This window comes from Mustela nigripes, chromosome 1 (genome assembly GCF_022355385.1).
Source record: "Mustela nigripes isolate SB6536 chromosome 1, MUSNIG.SB6536, whole genome shotgun sequence".
In the NCBI taxonomy this organism is placed as follows: Eukaryota; Metazoa; Chordata; class Mammalia; order Carnivora; family Mustelidae; genus Mustela; species Mustela nigripes.
Window position 1 is genome coordinate 18,234,633 of NC_081557.1, and position 18,049 is coordinate 18,252,681.

General features: G+C 51.8%; 1 protein-coding gene across 1 annotated transcript in view; it reads right to left on the reverse strand.

The window, feature by feature from the left end:
• LDLRAD3 (low density lipoprotein receptor class A domain containing 3) overlaps window positions 1-18,049 on the reverse strand; it is a 220,428-nt gene that overhangs the window by 4,360 nt on the left and 198,019 nt on the right. The window contains exon 5 of the mRNA XM_059405644.1: window positions 649-994. Within this exon, the coding sequence (XP_059261627.1) occupies window positions 649-994 (346 nt within the window). The remainder of the gene's footprint in view (window positions 1-648; window positions 995-18,049) is intronic.

Here is an 18,049-nt window from a genome sequence, read left to right on the forward strand (position 1 = left end):
TTCATTCATTCACTCATTCATTCACAGTACGAACCAACCCTGTAATACGGCCTGGCCACTGTTCTGCATTGGCAGGTGTGGCCCCGGAGCCAGTCAGAGGCCTGACCTTGTGTCAGTGTGGCATTACCAAGGAGGAACAGGGCTCTGAGGTGACGAGGATCCTACCTCTACGTCCTTGGACAAATCACTTAAAATCCTAGAGTCCATTCCCTCATCTGCAAAACTGAGGCCCTCCCTGCTGTGATCTGCAGAAAGAATTAAATGAGATGATGTGGGGCACCTCCGTGGCTCAGTGGGTTCAGCATCTGCCTTCGGCTCAGGTCATGATCCTGGGGTCCTGGGATGGAGCCCTGCATCGGGCTCCTTACTCGGCAGGGAGCCTGCTTCTCTCTCTCCCTCTGCTGCTCCCCCTGCTTGTGCTCTTTCTCTTTCACTCTCTCATTCTCTCTCAAATAAATAAATGAAATCTCAAAAAAAAAAAAAAAAGAGAGGACACATGTGAACTGTACTGCCAGGACCCAGTACATGCCTGGCCCCTGCTACCACCATCAGCAGTGGCGTGTGGGCTCCTGGGAAACCCCGGGAACCCGCTTTCCCCATCGATGACCTCCCGCCCCTCCCCCCCCACTTCTTCCATCCAGCACGCACCTTTGGTCCAGGAGGGCCTCTGAGTAGGAGGGCGGGGAGCCCACTTCCGACGCATTCTGCTCGGCCTGGCTGGCCACATACTGGATGCCGTTGTTGACGTTGTAGGTGACGTTGCAGTGGTGCGGGTGATCCAGGACCACCAGGCGGGAGAGAAGCACGGGGTGCTGCAGCCGGTGCACCGGCAGCGTCATGAGGTTGTTCCGCTTCCGCTGGTGGTGCAGGACCAGGGCCAGCAGCGCCACCACCAGCACGAAGATGACGGAGCTGCCGATGATGGCGTAGGTGATGCTGGGGTAGTACACGAGCTGGTTCTCCGACGTCACGAACACCTGCCCGCTGCCTGGCTCTGGGAGACCCCAGGTTGTGGGGGAGGGGGGGTTGGAGAAAAGGAGAGAGTTTACTGCTATGGCTCGCCCTCCTGCTTCAGACTCAGTCCCTGGAAGTGCGAGCGAGCGTTTGTGGCGACATAGTTTGCAACCGCCTGGAAGCAGGAAGCCACCCCCCGTGTTCAGTGACTGGTGACCAGCTAACAATATGTGGAACAGCTACACGACGGAGTATGGTTTGGCCATAAACAGTACAGATACGTGTTACAACACAGATAAAGCTCAAAAACCTTGTGCTGAGCAAGATAAGCCAGACTCAAAAGGCCACACGCTGTCGGATTCCATGACATGCAGCCTTTAGGAAAGGCCAAGTTACAGAGACGGGAAATGGACCCGTGGTTGCCTAGGGCTGGAAATGCACCGAAAATTCACCAGAAATGCGTACTATAATGGAAGGGAAGAGGGCTGGTCGGCATGTCCGGGGCTCCTCATATCTGCAGAGTGCTTCCTTTGTGTCCGGCCCTATGCCAAGCTCTCAAGATAGAGAAGCCAGCAGAGGACAGGCAGACATCGGGGACTCTGGAGCCAGACTGGGTTCAAATCCTAGCCTCTGTGCTCTCTGGAACGTACTATGTGCCCCTTGTAACCTGGCATAGGGAATCATGACCTGCTACTTCCAACAACAGCTGACCCTGCGCTATGCAGGTATGTGGCCCAGAGGGGTGGACACACGCTTTATTCCCTCTACTCGCCTCGCAGCAATCCCATGCACCAAGTGCCGTAACTGCCTTCTTCTTCTTCTTCTTTTTTTTTAAGATTGTATTTATTTATTTGACAGAGAGAGATTACAAGTAGGCAGAGAGGCAGGCAGAGAGAGGGGAAGGGAAACAGGCTCCCTGCTGAGCAGAGAGCCCGATGTGGGACTTGATCCCAGGACCCTGAGATCATGACCTGAGCTGAAGGCAGCAGCTTAACCCACTGGAGCCACCCAGGCGCCCCAACTGCCTTCTTTTTAAGAGAAGCCAAGTACATCTCAGAGGGGCCAGGCCCCCTGACGACGGTCACAGGGTTAGGAGGTAAACAGTGGTCTGACATCAGAGCCTTGCCCCTCACACTGTGTCCTGCACCCTCTGACCAGACCCGTTGGGCAATCTGTAAGCATTTCCTCAGAGGCCCTCAGGCGAAAGTCTGGGACACATCTGACAGCCTCCCCCTCCCCTCCCCACCTCCCGGCCAGTTGCCAACACCCTCCTCTCCAAGTGTAGTAATAAGCCATGCTTCAGATATCCAGGTGAGGGAGGGGCTTTCCGTCAGCGGGACATGCCTGGCAACCAAGACCCAGTCCAGACTGGCCCAGGACACCAGTGTGGCCCCTCCTCCCTCGGAGAGAGCGAGGGACCCCTCCTTTGCAGAAGAACCACAACCACACACCACAGCAGCCCAGCGGGAAGGATGATTGAAATACAGGCCCCAAGGGAGCAAATCTGGTGGCCTCCTCCTAGGCCTGTTCCTTCTTGGCAGCACTGAGGTTTTCATGGACCTGTAGGGGCCAAAACTTTAGTAGCAGGAGGAGCGACCGACACGTGCTCTGGCCCCATGTCCTGGAGCTGGGCTAAGCTTTACTAATGCCTCGTTACTCAATGTGTGTCTGTTTCTGTTCATCACGGTAACCCCAGTCAGTCTGCAGGATGGTGCCTGGCACAGAGCAGGCCCTCGAGTCACGCCTTCAACTCAGTGGGGAAAATGCAGGTAGGTGCTGCCATTATTATTATTATTATTATTATTATTATTATTATTATTATATCTATGTTCCAGGTAGCAAACAGACTCAGGCGAATTAACCTAAGTTCACGTAAGATGCAAGCAGAGGACTCAGGCCTGGAACCCAGATAGGTTCCATCAGAAAACAGAACCAAACCAACCCCCCACATGAGAAACATGTTATGTCCTCTCCTTCCCGGATAAAACACCTCTCGGTTCCCCAAACAGTCCTCATTTGCGACAAATGAAGATCTTCCCCCACTCCAGCTGCAGGCTGTGTGTTCATTCTCTTTCCAGCCACACTGAGACAGGAGGGGAAAACTTCGATGCTCCCATGGGCCACTGCTCCAAGGATTAACGTACAGTAAGATCCTCAGCAAAATGCAGAGCGTGCGGCAGACAGTGGAGGGAGGGAGGCGGCTTGGGGTTCTTCCCCCGAGACCATGAGCTGCGGCCCTCGGGGGGCTGCTGGTGGTATCTGTCTGCTCTCAGTGTATGTAGCTAATTAAAAAGTGGGTGGGAGCTCACGTGTGTGTGTTACGTTTCAGAGCTCAGGCTTAAAAGAAAAATACTCTCTTAATTTTGTGATCTCCAGCACAGAGCTGAGGGGTCGAATCCCGGGGCTGTCACTTCTGGCTGTTGTTGCTCAAGCCAGTTACTGTGCTCTTAGGAGCGTTGGGCACCTCCATGTTTAAAAAAATGGTGGCGGCGGGGGCACCTGGGTGGCTCAGTGGGTTAAAGCCTCTGCCTTCAGCTCGGATCATGATCCTACGTCCGGGGATCGAGCTCCATGTTGGGCTTTCTCTTGGGCAGAGAGCCTGTTTCCCTTCCCCTCTCTCTGCCTACTTGTGATCTCTCTCTCTCTCTCTGTCAAATAAATAAATAAAATCTTAAAATAAAATAAAATAAATAAATAAATAAATAAATAAATAAAATGGCAGCGGCGGCAATGGGTAAACCATAGTCCTTGGATCCTTGGGAGACTAAAATATAATATATATACGTGTCAAGTACCCAGCAAGGATTTGCCCTCAGTGAATGTTAGTTCCTTCTGCTTTTTTTTTTATTGTGGGACAATATATACATAGCTTCTAAAATTTACCATTCTCACCATTTTTAAGGGTTTGGTCCACTAAGGGTTTGGTGGCACGAAGTACGTTCACGTTGCTGGGTGACCTTCCCCACCATCCATCTCCAGAACTTTCACCTTCCCAAACTGGCTCACGCTAATTCTGAGTGTTCACATTCTTTCAATTACCCCCACCAGCTTCCCAGAGGCAGACAGGGACAGTCCCCTGTGCAGGGGGCAGAACGGAGGAGAGGGGAAGGACCGAGGGGGTTCCTTTTCCCAGGGCCGTGTCTCCTAAAAAACAAAAGCTGGTGGGAAACAAACAGGTCCAGAGATTTTTAAAACACTGGCTTCCACGTAACCACTTGAAGTTTTAAGAATACAAGAGGGAGAGCTTTAAAATGAACCGAATTGGAAATGATGGCAAATCCTAACAGTCTCATTTACGTCTCGGAAAGCAGGCTCTCTCCAGATCGGCCCACTTTGGCAGGCGAGAAGCGGCAATCACATTTACTCGAGAAATTATGACGTTATATAACTCAGTGGTGCCTGGTCTCGCTTCTGCTCTGTGTGTTAAATGTCATCTTGTATTAATTCATTAACTAGATTCACTTTTCTTAAGAGTTTAATGAGCCCGCTGGCCAAATTACTAATATCAGAGTTGCCTGGGACCTGAGTTCTAAGTGCATAATCCATGGATAATGAAGTTTCCATTTATTCTGGCCGTCCCTCAAGCGCATGCCCTCGTGCTCCTCGGTCAGGCAGCTTGACTTTTGTTCTTGTAGCTGCCGCTAGGAGTGCAGCAATCGTGGGCAATCTGTTAACCCCCCGAGACCACTGTGCTCTCGACGCTGCCAGGAGCTCCCTCAGCTGCCCCTGGGAGGGCCGGCTAGATTGTCCCCAGCTCCAGGGTTGCTTGCCTCCGAGTCATCACAGATTTCTATGTTATCACAACAGCTTTCTGGCCAGTGGCAGTCAGGTGTCCTGAGGAGGTGTGCCCTTTCCTAATTCACACAGAGCTGCGTGGCCGCACGGAGGCAAGGTGGGGATGGGATACTTGAGATGTGGTGTTCCTCTGCTTTCTAAAACATTCCTTCCTCCAGAGGCAAATCGAACTTCCTAGAAGGTGCCATTTCTCACCTATCACACTGGTAAAGGCAGAGCTGGATCTCCCATTTTGCTGGCCAGGTCTTGGGGAAACACGTAGCCCCCAGGGTGGTGACAGGATTCACCATACACAATGACCTAAAAATGTACACGTCCTTTGGTCCAGCCGTTCTGCTCTCAGGAGTCTATTTACTAGATGAACTCATATGCCAGAAATAACTTCTTAATATGCGTATCAACTGAAGCATCCTTTGTAACAGCATCCAGACCAGAAATGACCCAAACGTCTCCCATACGGCAGCCGGGCTAAATTAATCTTGGTGCCTCCATACGACTCCACACCTATTTAAAAAATCAGGGCAGCGCTATGTATACTGGTGTCAAACAATCTGAACACGATCTTGATCCAGGAAAAGAAGGTGAAGTTCAACAGAGAATGCGTGGGATATTTCTAGTGCGGACGCACAGAGGTATCTATATTTGCATACAATCCGCTGTCCCCTTTGCAAATGTGCCGGGAGAGGTGTTTCACAGGAAGTTAAAAGTTGCTTAACCATGACCACAAAAGAGACTGGGGACCTTTGCACGCCTCCCCAGAAGCTCTCTCTTGCTCCTTTGACGTCCGGGCACAGCCCCTGGAAAACATGCATCTGTTTTCTGCCCAAATGGACTCACTTTTCCCAGCAAGGCTTGTCACTGGAGTCACAGAGTTCGCAGCCTGTTGCGTCTGTCTTCCTCCACTTGACATCTCGTGCTCCTGAGAGTCCGTGTTTCTGAGCATTGGTCTTTTCCTTCTTCAAGACGCACTGTTCCATTCTGTCGGATGCAGGGATCACAATCTGTGTTGAGGGAGGGAGCTGGGCTTTCTGCAGTTTCTGGAATGCACGACATTGAACGGACATATAGTTTTTGATATCTTGGGTTTACCCCTTAGGGGGAAGGCTGCTGGGCCCTATGGGAAGCGTATGTTTAACTTTACAAGAAAGTCTCACCCTGTTTCTTCACACCGGCCGCAGCATTCCGTCACCCCCCAGACACTCTGCACCCTCACCAGCACTCAGTGCAGCTAGCCACGCCAGCAGGTGAGCGGTGAAGGCTCCCGAGGTGCCAAGTTGCATTTCCCAGCGACAAATGATGTTGTGCCTCTGTTCTCGTGCTCATTTGCCACCTGCAGATCTTCTTTGCTGAAGGATCTCTTGAAATCTCTTGTCCATTTTAAAATGTGGTCATTTGATTCCTTAGTGAGTACTGAGGATCCCTTGTATGTTCCAGGATACAAGCCCTTTTCCAGAACCGGGTCTTGTAAATATTTTCTCCCCAGTCGGTGGCTTGTCTCTTCCTTTACCTTACAGTGCCTTTTTGAAGAGAAGTGCGTAAACATTTTCTTTTCTTTTTCATTTTTTTTTTTTTAAAGATTTTATTTATTTATCTGACAGACGGAGATCACAATTAGGCAGAGAAGCAGGCAGAGGGAGAAGGAAAAGCAGGACCCTGGGATCATGACCTGAGCTGAAGGCAGAGGCTTTAACCCACTGAGCCACCCAGGCACCCCTTAAACATTTTCTATGAAGTTTATTGTTATTAATGATTTCTCTTTATGCTTCCTGTTTTTTGTACTCTGTCCAGGAAATCTTTGCCTAGAAGACGTTTCATAGCTTTAGCTCTTACATTTACTTCTCCGATCCACTGCAAGTTAATTTCTGTTTATGGTACAAAGTGCAGTTCAATGTTCTTTTCCCCTACCCTTTGGGTAATCAATTGTTCCAGCACCATTAGTCGAAAACTTATCTTTTCCTATTGAATTACCTTGGCACCTCTGTTGAAAATCAAGTGACCATACAAGTCTAGGTCTGTTTTTAGATTCTCTATTTGATCGAACCATCTACCAATCTTCACGCCAATAAGTGTGTTGGTAACTAGAGCTTTACAGCGAGTCTCAGAATCAGGTATTGTGAGTCCTATATGTTTTCCCTTCCAAACTGAACTTTATTTCTGGTTACAAAAACCCATGGGGAGGGGATAAAAAAATCCATTAAAATTAAAATCGAAATAGAAATGTTCATGGCTTTCCCTCCCCCAGATCTACTAAAACAAAAGAGTTAAGAGTCTGGTGCAGACGAGGGTTTGGCAACCTTTTACTGTCAAGGGCTCGACAATCAATATTTCGTGCTTGGTGGGGCACACAGTTTCCCTCCCAACGATTCAACTTCTCTGTTGTTGTACAAAGTCAGTACACCCGTGAATGAGGACAGTTATGTCCCAATCAAATGTTATTTACATAAATAGGCAGCACCTTGGCTCACTGGTTGTAGTTTCTTGATTTACAGGGGGTACCCTTCAAAATTCTTCTCCACGCATGTCCACACACACACAAATACTTTTGTTCCTGCATATAAGTATTTCTGGACATATAAGCATGGGCAAGTTTCCTCACCCACCCAGCCACACCTTTGTTAGAGCAGCTCTGTGGGATCCCACCCTAGAGACGCATCACAACTTAACAACCAACACCCTGGTCATGTACATTTAGGTCACCCTTTTCTTTTCTTTTTCCCCTCTTGGTACTATGATCAACAACGTGACACCACCACTCAGACAGACCACACGGACTGTCAGAGTCACGGGAGTAGAGAGGGGCTTGCTTTCTCCCCCATTTATAGTTGGTGCTCAACACATGTTGAATGAGTTAGTGACCTGTGGTCACCGGTGTCATTTCTTAGGACAGACTCCCAGATGCTGGTCATGTCCTTGGCCCTCTGTTCTTCCAGGTTGAACATTCGGGCTATCTTGAACTCTCTCTTCTCTGTCCACATGGAGCCACCACATGTGGTCCGTTTCTGCTGTGTGGTGTTTCTCCTGTCTCTGCTTCTGCGCTCCAACTGCATGGCCTCATCTGTGCCCAGGCTAGGAAGACCCTGCCTTGTGGGTCTTTCCATCTTCAGCCACTTATCCTCCAATCCTTTGGCAACACTCCCATCAGTTCGTGTCGCTGTGTTATTCTTGTAAAATTCTTTGAACCAAGGACCCTCAGTGGCTCACATGGCCCTCATTGGCCAGGCATTCAGACTCTGCCTTGGCTTCCCAGTACCAACCCTGAGGAGGTCTGGGGAAAGAAGTGCAGGGCTGGAGAGAGAAACACTATTTGCCTTGGGACCTATACCCCACTCCTGATTTGAATTAAATAATAACACAAAAAATACTAACCACCACCACCACCTCCACCATCCATATTTGCTATGGACTCGAAAACAGTAATAGCAATGATATCGTCATAGCAATGATCACAGCAGTTCCTACCCTCCTGGCAGTACCCTTTGTGATGTGTATTCACTCTTCTAATCCTTCCCCCATCCGTCATGAACTGACTGAGGTCCTCGCCCTCCAAAGACAGGTCCACTTGGAACCCTCAGACTGTGATCTACTTAGAGTAAGGGTCTCTACAGACCAAATTAAGGTAAAGCTCTCAAGATGAGGTCATCCCCAATGAGTGGAGCTCTCCATCCAGGGATGAGGTTCTTGTAAGAGAGAGAAAAGGAGAAGATACCAGACAGATGAGGGAGAGGGTCGTGTGAGGTGGAGGCAGAGACTGAAGATGTGCAGCCCAAGCCAAGGAGAGAGGCAAGGACGGATTCGCCTCAGAGCCTTCACAAAGAGCCAACCCTGCCAGTGCTTTGATCTGGGGCTTCTGGTCTCCAGAGCAGCAAGAGAGTATGTTTCTGTTGTTTTAAGCCATCCAGTTTGTGATAGTTTGTTATGGCCTACCTAGGCCACAAAGAGAGCATCGTCTGAGGCAGACTATTTTACAGAGGAGGAAATGGTAACCCAGGGAGATGAAGTAACGTGCCCACGTGACCCAATGCCTCGGTTACTGTTCACAGCTACTGTTACAGCTTCCTAGAAGGAAAACCAACCGAGCCACCAGGCGCCCCCAGGAACCCTAGTTATGATTGACAGCTACCATACAGGACTTTTCAGAGCCTTTATCAAGCGCATGTTCATTGTGAGGCTTCATGAGAGGATGTGGCTATTTCACTAACCTCGGTGCTATGTGAGATGAACAGGACCCCCACCGTGTTCCAAAAAAGCACTTTTGCAACCTCCTAGAAGTTGTCTTTTTACAACTCAGATGGGGGCATCCCTGGGCCTATTGTCAAGAGGAAGCTCTGTGACTGTGGCTGCCCACTTAGGAGGCGGACGCTGGGAAGCAAACGCCTCGGCCCCCTCGCCTGTCCATGCACAGCAACCCCCGCCTGGGGAGGAGGCACCAGGAGCCTTGACCGACTGCCTACCAGCTGCTGATTGAAAGAAGCTAGACCGCGCCTGCAGAGCTGTATGACAGGCCCCCTGACACCGCGGAGTTGGCAGGAGCTGATTCTACTCAGATGTGCCTGAAGCCCAAGGCTGCCCTGGGTCTGTGAGTCATCAGGGCTGCTGCAGAATCAGCTCACTCGTGCGACGCCTGCCCTGGAAACCTGATTACCCAGGGAACTGCTGAGTGGGCGCCCTTGGAGCCTCTGAATGTAGGAACTTTCTGAATAATTTAGGGGAAATGGCTGAAGAGAGAAGCATTACAAGAGGGGCTCCCGAGAAGGAGCTCTACTGACATGAATGAATTCACGCCTTCTGGAGATTTCAGAATGTCTTAGCGATATGACTTGGGCCCCCACACCCCAGAGAGAAGGGCTATCTGTTTTGCACACCCTGGGGTCTGGTGCTCCTGTCCCAGTGCTCCCAGTGCTCCCAGTGCTGGAAGCGCCAGAGCGCAAGACATAGCTGATCCCAACGAGCACCCCACACACCATCCCCCAGCCAGCCGGTCCTGGTCTCACACCCTCCACCATGGCTACCTTGTCCCCGCTGTGGTGGCTTCTGCCCCACCTCTACTTGCCCTCTGGCCTTCCTTTGGCTGCACACTGGGTCCTCTGAAACCTAAATGCCCTTGTTCACGTCATTCCCCTACTCAGAACCTCCCAGCAGCTTCCCACATACTCCATATAAAGCCCAAATCTCCACCAGGGTCTCCTCTTCTGTCCCTCCCTGGCAGCTTCTGCTACAGACTCACTGGCCTCCTCTGGTTTCAAAATATACCAAGCACAAGCCTGGCCCAGGGCCTTTGCCCTTGCTGTGTTCTCTGCTCTAGGTGGTGCTCCGTATCTGCATCACTCACACTCTACCCCACCAAAGTCCCTGCTCCTAGCTCAGTGCTAGCAGGAAGACATCCTGAGCCACCACCATGTCTCTGTCCATCCCCTTCCCTGACCTTCTCTTCCCTCACAGCACCTGCCACCACCTGTCATGTCCACTGTATTTATATGCAATCCTCTCTTTCCTCCTGGAATGGGACTCTGGGTGGCTGTATTCTGCTCATCACCATGTCCCCAGGGCATCAGGTGATGCTCTGTACAACTGTGCTGGTGGAAGTAGACAGAATGTCACCAGCTCTGGTGGCTCTCAGAGTCTGTGCTCAGCCTGCTGCCCTCCCACCAGAAGCACCTGTGTCTTCCACGTGCAACTCCCCCCTCCCATGCCAAGTGCTTCATGGCTATGAGCTTAGCCCCGCTGTGAGAAAAGTCAGTCTCAGAGAAGTCAGGTCCTGAGTCCTGGGTCACGCAGCTGGGAAGTGACAGAGATGAGACTTGAGCCCTGGTCTGCCTGACCAACACCCAGAGATTCACATAGTACAAGCTCTGCCAGCTCAGGACTATAGAGAGTTGTGGACTATAGATAATTGGTGTACAAAAACACAGTCCCATCCTTCCAGAACCTTCCCTGTCATAAATCAGATAGGGGCAATGTAATCCCTTCCCAGAGTCATGAGAGACCCAGAACCTCATGGGGCTGGGAGTGTGGAAAAAGCGCACAGCGTGCCCTTCTGGAGAGCCTGCGATGTCTCCCAGATGGGGCCAAGCCTGTGGAGACCTGCAGACTTGACCTGACTCTGCCGCCGCTCCCAGCCCTGTCCGAACCTTCTACTTCCCAAGGATAAGGTCCCAGCTCCTCTGGGACGCTCAGCTCTTCCCGCTTGGTTCCTCCCTCTTCCTCTCTCCTCTCACGGCTTCCACCCCGACCTGCCCTCGCAGGCCCTGGCCAGCCCAGTCTGGAACAGGTGCTCAGGTCTTCGGGTCCACCCACAGACTTCCTGCCTGCTGCCCACCGCCTGTCAAAGTGTGTCCCGCGGCCTCCTGGTTTCACAAGGAGAACGGAAGCTTCACGAGGAAGCTGGGAAAGCCATTCCTAGACTAAGGCTTGAGTGGGCAAGCTCGTGGTTCCTAGGACCGGGGACACCTGGGAGCTGCTGGCCGAGGACTGTGGCCCCCAGCAGCGTGCGGCCTCACGGTCAGGAAGCAGAGGAACAAATACACTGAGCTTTCCTCTACCTGCCTCTGGTGCCTCCTGCTGGTCACCACTGTCAGCCACCAGCCAGGATGAAGGCCCAGCAGAGGCAGTGGGGGAGGGAGACAGCCGAGGGGCTAGAGGGCTCCCACCGAGCGCACCAGGGGCGGGGCTCCTCGCTGCTCTGCTGCGACTCCACCCCCTCCTCATCGTGGCCTGGCACGATCGGCCACCCTCCCAGTGTGCCCTCAAATGCTACTGCTTTCATGAAGGCTTCTGTGTCCCCTCTGTGGGACTGACAGGCCGTCATCCCCTCTGCTTGAACCCTCATGACCTCTTGCTGTCTGCCACATCTGACATCATGCAGCAGGTGAGGGCGCCTGGGGCACGGCCCCTACCACGGCCCCCGCTGGCCCAGGGCGGAGCACACGCAATGGCCATGCCTGTGTCCCCATTCGGGGAAGCACATGCCCTCACGCCCGCTTCTTCCTCATGCACCAATAAACGAAAACCAACCAAAGGCGAAAAGCAAGGCCTATTTCTTCAGAGCTTGCCTAACGAGGGGGGCAGCCACTAGCCACAGCATTCGGGTGGAGCCCCAGAGGCAGGCCGAGGTGCGGGAAAGCTTCAGCATGGTCCAGGGAAGACCTCAGGGGTGCCCCGAGTGGGAGCTGCAGGTGCACACACCAGAAGCAGGACACCCCCCATGATTGGCAATGCAGCTGGCTTTCTCTGCTTGGCCCCGAGCTGGAAGGAGGAGCGCAAATGAGGGAAGCCGTCAGTTTATTAATCGGGTCTTGGATGCTCTGGGCCCACTGTTGCAAGGGTCATCGTTTGGCTTCCCGGCTGGTCACTGTGGCAACTGGACCGGCATCCTGGGCTCGCTGCTGGAGGTCGTGGGTCACACATCCACGTTCACACGCGGTCTGGCCATTGTTTATGCTCCCTTCCACCGACGATCCGACCCACGTCCCCGAGTCTGGCCCCAATCCCACTCCTGCTTGAGTCTCCGTGACACCTCGGGCCGGTCTAATGCTGGGTCTCCTCGTCTGTACAGTAGGGGCAGTAAACACCCCCTGCCCTGCCCTGTGGGGCGGAGCACCGACACAGGCAGAGACCTGACGGGGGCAGGGCAGTCCACCCACGCAGTCCCTGGTAGTGCCCTGCGCACCCGTGTGCTCACAGAGGGAGGGGAGGTGACGCACGAATGGGGACAGGGGGACCCAGCTAAACAGGGGCAGCGCGCAGGGTGGTTAGTCTGTGTCTGGGATTCCGACCGACTGGCGGAGAGATGCTTACTGCATCTTTGTAAGCGTCCTCTGTTAAACTGGGGTTAAAAACCCGTGCCCAGCGCAGAGCTGATGGGAACATTAAAGGCTATTGTGTGAAATCAGAACCAAGTGCGCCGACGGGGAGCTCGCTTCTGGGACTCCTATCGCCTGTGCGGTCTGGTCCCCTCATGTGGTTTGAAAGGGCCTCGTGAGTGCGGGCTGGCGGAGAAGAGGGAACACTGCCCAGGGAGGCAGGAAGGACAGCAGGATTTTAGGCACACAGAGCCTGTGGCCTTCCAAGGGTGGAAGGGAACTGACACTCCCCAGTGGGCTAGTGGTTAGAATTCCATGCTCTCTCCAAGGATGGGAGGGAAGACTGAGGAGGACTGTCTGGCCCCGTGCTCAGTGCTGGGGATTCTAGAACCAAAACAGCAGAGACCTAACCGGGAGGAGCTCACTGTAGAGAGAGGCACCGGGACCCACTTTGCTCCAGTTCCCAGATGACCTCTATTGCCTGCGGCCCATTCTCTCCAGCTGGGAAGCTTTCAGGAGCTCTTTTGGCTATTGTAAACCAAAAGCATCCACCCTTTCTTGTAAAAAAAAAAAAAAAAAAAAAATCTCATGGGGACTGCAGCACCTTTATGGGTCCCTATTCCAAGCACATCTTGTGTCCTAATTGAACAACGGACTGAAAAAGTTTAAAGGGCAGACCAGGAAATGCCTGAATCCAAAGAGAACCACGAAAACCCCACTGAACCATTACCATGGCAACTCAAGTTTCTAAAATTAACTGGAAGAAGGGGGAGGGGAAAATCCATGCTGCCAACCTGCCCCGCATCAGATGGACCCCCGAGCCCAAGGAAAATCAGGGACCCACCTACCAGGAGGGAGCTAGGACTCCAGGACCCTCCCCCCGCCCGCCCTGGGGGAAGGAGACAAGCACAGAAGATTAGGTGCAAAATGAGAGAAAGGGGAGAAAGTTGTAAAACTGAAGACAGAAGGAAGCAGACATCTTCCTGGGAATTTCTTATTCTAAGCAACCAAAGGGGTTTTGCGCCCCACCCCCAGCCCCTCATTTATGCCTACTGTTGGGCATAGGGGGCAGGGAAGCATCCTTGAAAGGCCCTGCATTTTCAGCACGTGCTGCTGAGATAGCCAGCAGTTGCCAGGGGCCCCTAATTTACAAGCTGCCCCTGACAAGGAGGGTGTCCTGGCTTGGCAGAAACTGCCTGTGATCCTGGAGCTCTGGGGCCTGCTAAGGACCTCTGCCCACCCCCAGAGCTTGATCTTGGCCTCTGATGAGGGAGGGTGTCAGCGATAACCCGGGGCGGGGGGTGAGCTGGCGTAGGGCCTTTGCTAAGGAACAGGCACAGGGCAGTTACAGAACTCGCTGGGGACTTAGGAACTTAATTGGTTGCTTAAGGTAGAAAAGGGCATTTTTTATTAGGAACTCAGATTACTACCAAAACGCAGTGATGAGGGTAATTGGAGCGAGGGCCTGGGTGGCCTTTTTAGAACTCTGTTCAATTGTGTCATGGCTTTAAAAAATGTCAACAGAGGAGCACAGTGGAAGCCAAGGGGAGGGGCGGACAGTAATCTCGTTCTTTGGTGCTTCTACTGCAGACCACAGAAAGCGAAAGCCGGTGGGAGCCAGCCAGGGGTGTGGGACTTGGTGATGAGCTCCAGGACTGGGATCCGTCTTCTAATCATTCCAACCATCAAAGGGGACATCTCCGGGGCACTCTCCCTCCGGTGCACAAAGTGGCTTCGGGCAACCCAGGCCCCCCAGGTGAGAACAGAGGTCACTCCTGCGCATGTGTGCCTGCTTCTGAAGGATGCCCTGGCCTGGAATCTGCTGAATCGGAAGGGCCATGCAGAATTACTCTTTCTACGGCTTATTGTATCTCAATCTGGAGTGTTTGGTGGAAGCGGCAAAATTAAATTGCCTAGCAGACATTCTTTGAACGCGATGGTCAGTTGGTTTGTGGTCTGGTAATACGGCGGGCTGCAAGGCGCTGGTCTGTGGGGTCTGCAGCGTCAGCGGCCGGGCCCCAGGGGAATCCTGCTAAGTCAAGTGGGATGTGGGGGTGGGGGGGTGATGATTTGATGAGTTTGTGAGACCCGCGTAATCGTACACAAGCAGCATTGCAGGGAGAGGCTCCCCTTAAAAACCAGGGGGAGGGAAAATCAACCACAGGCATGCCAGCTTGGAGGCAAATAAAATCTCATTAGCGGGACCTGAAAAAACAAACAGCATCAATATCTACTATTGATGCCCCCCAGGGGCATCCGGGCCATCATAGAGTCGGACGTCCCAGCTGGGTCCTGCTTTTCCTTTTCCATTCATGACCAACTCGTGTCCGGGGCAGGTCTTGCCAACAGTGTTCCCAGATGTGGATTCCTATATGACCTTCCTAGCTGGCTTCCCACTGTCCAGTCCTGTTCCTCTCCATTTTCCACGACGCACGCAGACCGCTTTTTAGGAAGTAAGTAAGACGGCTGCTTTGTCCTTGAAATCCAACTTCCTAACAGCGGCCTCCAGAGGCCTCTTGGATCTGGCCCTTCACGCTTGGACACCCTGACTGTACCCATTTGCCTTCTGGCACCATATGCTCTAGCCCGGGGATCAGGGAAGCCTGGCCTGCTGCCTGTTTCTAGAAATAAGGTTGTTTACATATAGTTTCCATCTGCATTTACGCTACTGGGGTTGAGCTGCGTACTTCTGACGACAGGCTCTAGGGCGCACAAAGCCCGGAACACGGACGACCTGGCGCACACGGGTCTGATTCTGATCGCTTGAGCAGCCCGACATGTAATGAGTGATGAGCTGAGAGGGACACCAGCCGCCTTCATCCAGGGCACGGTCTCTGGGAAGTCACTCCACTATCCCAAATGCAGCAGTCGTGAACAGCTCATAGAACCGCACCGAAAGGAGACGGAGAAATGGGGACATCAGGGAAGAAATGGAGCACACCCCTTCCGGCCATGCCTCCCCTGGCTCTGGCTTTAGGTTGCCTGTAGAAGCCGGTGATGGAGACTTCCCAGAGGATGTGACAGACTTGGCATCAAGCCAGGCTTCGAAATACCTGAATGGTTAAAAATCTGCTTGCTCTCTGCGGCCACTACCTCCCCGTGTGGCTGCCCAGTCCCGTCTGACTCCGGTCTTCGGAGAGGCAGTGGGAGGTCTCCTGCTTCCCCACTTCCTGAGAGCAAGGCTGGTGCAGCTTTTACTGTTCTCCAAGACAAGGTGCTGGAAGGTCCGTTCTAACGCCAGAGGGCCCCCTGGGCACCGGGTCACCGAACCTGGCTGATCCAGAAGAGAGGACTAACTACGGGGCTGGAGGCAGTGGAGGATTCGATTACCTGCTTGATTCTTTAAAGAGGAGACAATCACCACGTATCCCCAGGGCCGTTTTCAAACCCACGTGTCCCTGTCAAAAGCTCTCCAGACACCGAAGACAGGCCAGAGAGCTCAGGCAAGCATTTTTTAAACGCTAATGGGGCTGTGTTAAAACCAGGAAGTGAAGAAATCAAAGCCTCCTGGCACTGACAGAGGGCCCAAGCAGGCCTCCTCAGGGAGAGAAACAAGACGACGATGAAGATGAGGACGGATGCGATCAGTCCCATGCCAGGCCAACAGCAGAGCAATGTGCATCTCCATTAACCATTTACTGACCATCCATGGGGGGGAGGGGCAGCAAGGGTGCTGGGACATTCCAGGTCCCTGCGATGGGGCTTGGAATTACTGGAGAGTGGAGAGAGAGCCCAGGGAACTTCAGAGCTTTCATGGTGGCTTAGATTTTTTTTTTTTTTTTAATTTATTTTCTGAGTCAGCAATAGATGCCTGGTTCAAAACTCAAAAGGTAAGGAGCTGCAGAGAAAAGTAAAGCTGTTTCCTCTCCCTGTCCCCCAGCCACTCCACCTGGAGAGGGAGGCCCAAGAGGCAGGCATGGGTACCATTGTATTTCACGTGGTCTTCCAGAACTAGTCCGGGAATATATTAGCAAATACCTATTACTTTCAGTACACATTTTATGTATCTATTATTTTTACTCAGAATTTTTTTTCCACCTAATGACACATATCAATACACTAATTTTTTTTAAAACCAAATACCATTTTGCCTTTTTAATAAATACCTATCCAACACTTAGTATAGGCCAGGCTCTCCTTTAAAAAAACAAACAAACAAACAAACAGAAATCAAACTTATTTTGAGGTAGATGTGGATTTACAGGAGATTTGTAAAAACAGAACAGAGACTTTGCATACACCCCTCCATCCGGCTTTTCCCAACATTAACACCTTACCTAACTACAGAATGATGGTGAAAATGAAGAGATGACTTTGGTTTAATTATATTCACTAAATTCTAGGATTTTTTTTCAGACTTTTCCAGTTCTCCACTGATGTCCTCCTTCTGTCCTACCCCCAACTCTAGAGCACTGGCTTCTTCTATGCTGTGACAGCTTCTCAGGTCTTTCCTGACCATGACCCTTTGGAGGAGACAGAGAGGTTATTCTGGAGAATGTCCCTCCCTCCATGTGGGATCCCCTGATGAAGTTTCATGATCAAAGAGAAGACGTGTTCTTGGGAAGACTGTCACAGAGGGGCTGTGCCTTCTCCGTGTGTCCTACCGGAGGACGGCTGCTGTGTGACACTAACCAGTGTCAATAGCCACAGTCGTCTGGTTCACAGAAGGTGGCATCTGCCAGACTGTTCCTTATCAAGTGATTTTTCCTGCTGGAGTTAATATAGTCTTGGAGGAGATCTTTGAAACTATGGAACTATCCTGTTTCGGCTCCAACTTCAGACTTTCCCCACTGATGTTAGCATTCATCGGGATCTTGCCTGCAGTCATTGTTACGACTCTGCTGCTCTCGTGCCTCCTACATCCCTTACCTGGATGGAATTTAGTAGGAAGGACGAGCTGCCCCTTCCTCCCATTTATTTATTTGGTTACTTACTGACATCAGGCAGACTCATGAATATTTATTTTACTCTCTGAGCTATAACCCAATACTATTACTATTTAATTTGTTACCTAGGTTGTTCCAACTCTTGGCCACAGGGCGCTTCTCCAGGCTGATTCAGCTCCTGTAACCTTTCAACACACCCCTACGATTCTGTTTCTTTGTCTGTCTCGGGGACTACTGGTTTACCTTCTGGCAGAAAATACTTCACACTCAGACCTGGAATCAATACTAACTCTTCTTTAATTCTTTCTTTTCCCTTCCTTCCTTCCTTCCTTCCTTCCTTTCTTTCTTTTTTATTTGAAAGAGAGAACACATGAGAGCCAGCATGAGCAGGGAGCCCAATGTGGGACTCGATCCCAGGGCCCCCGGGTCATGACCTGAACCAAAGGCAGACGCGTAACCGACTACGCCACCCGTGTGCCACAACTCTCTTTTCACAAGTAGCTGCATGGTGTGCTCCTTGTAGAGATGTGCCACTGATCACGTAACCAGAACCCACGCTGAACACCTAGGCTCTACTCCCAATCTTTTCCTATTATCATCTTTGACAACAAAAAG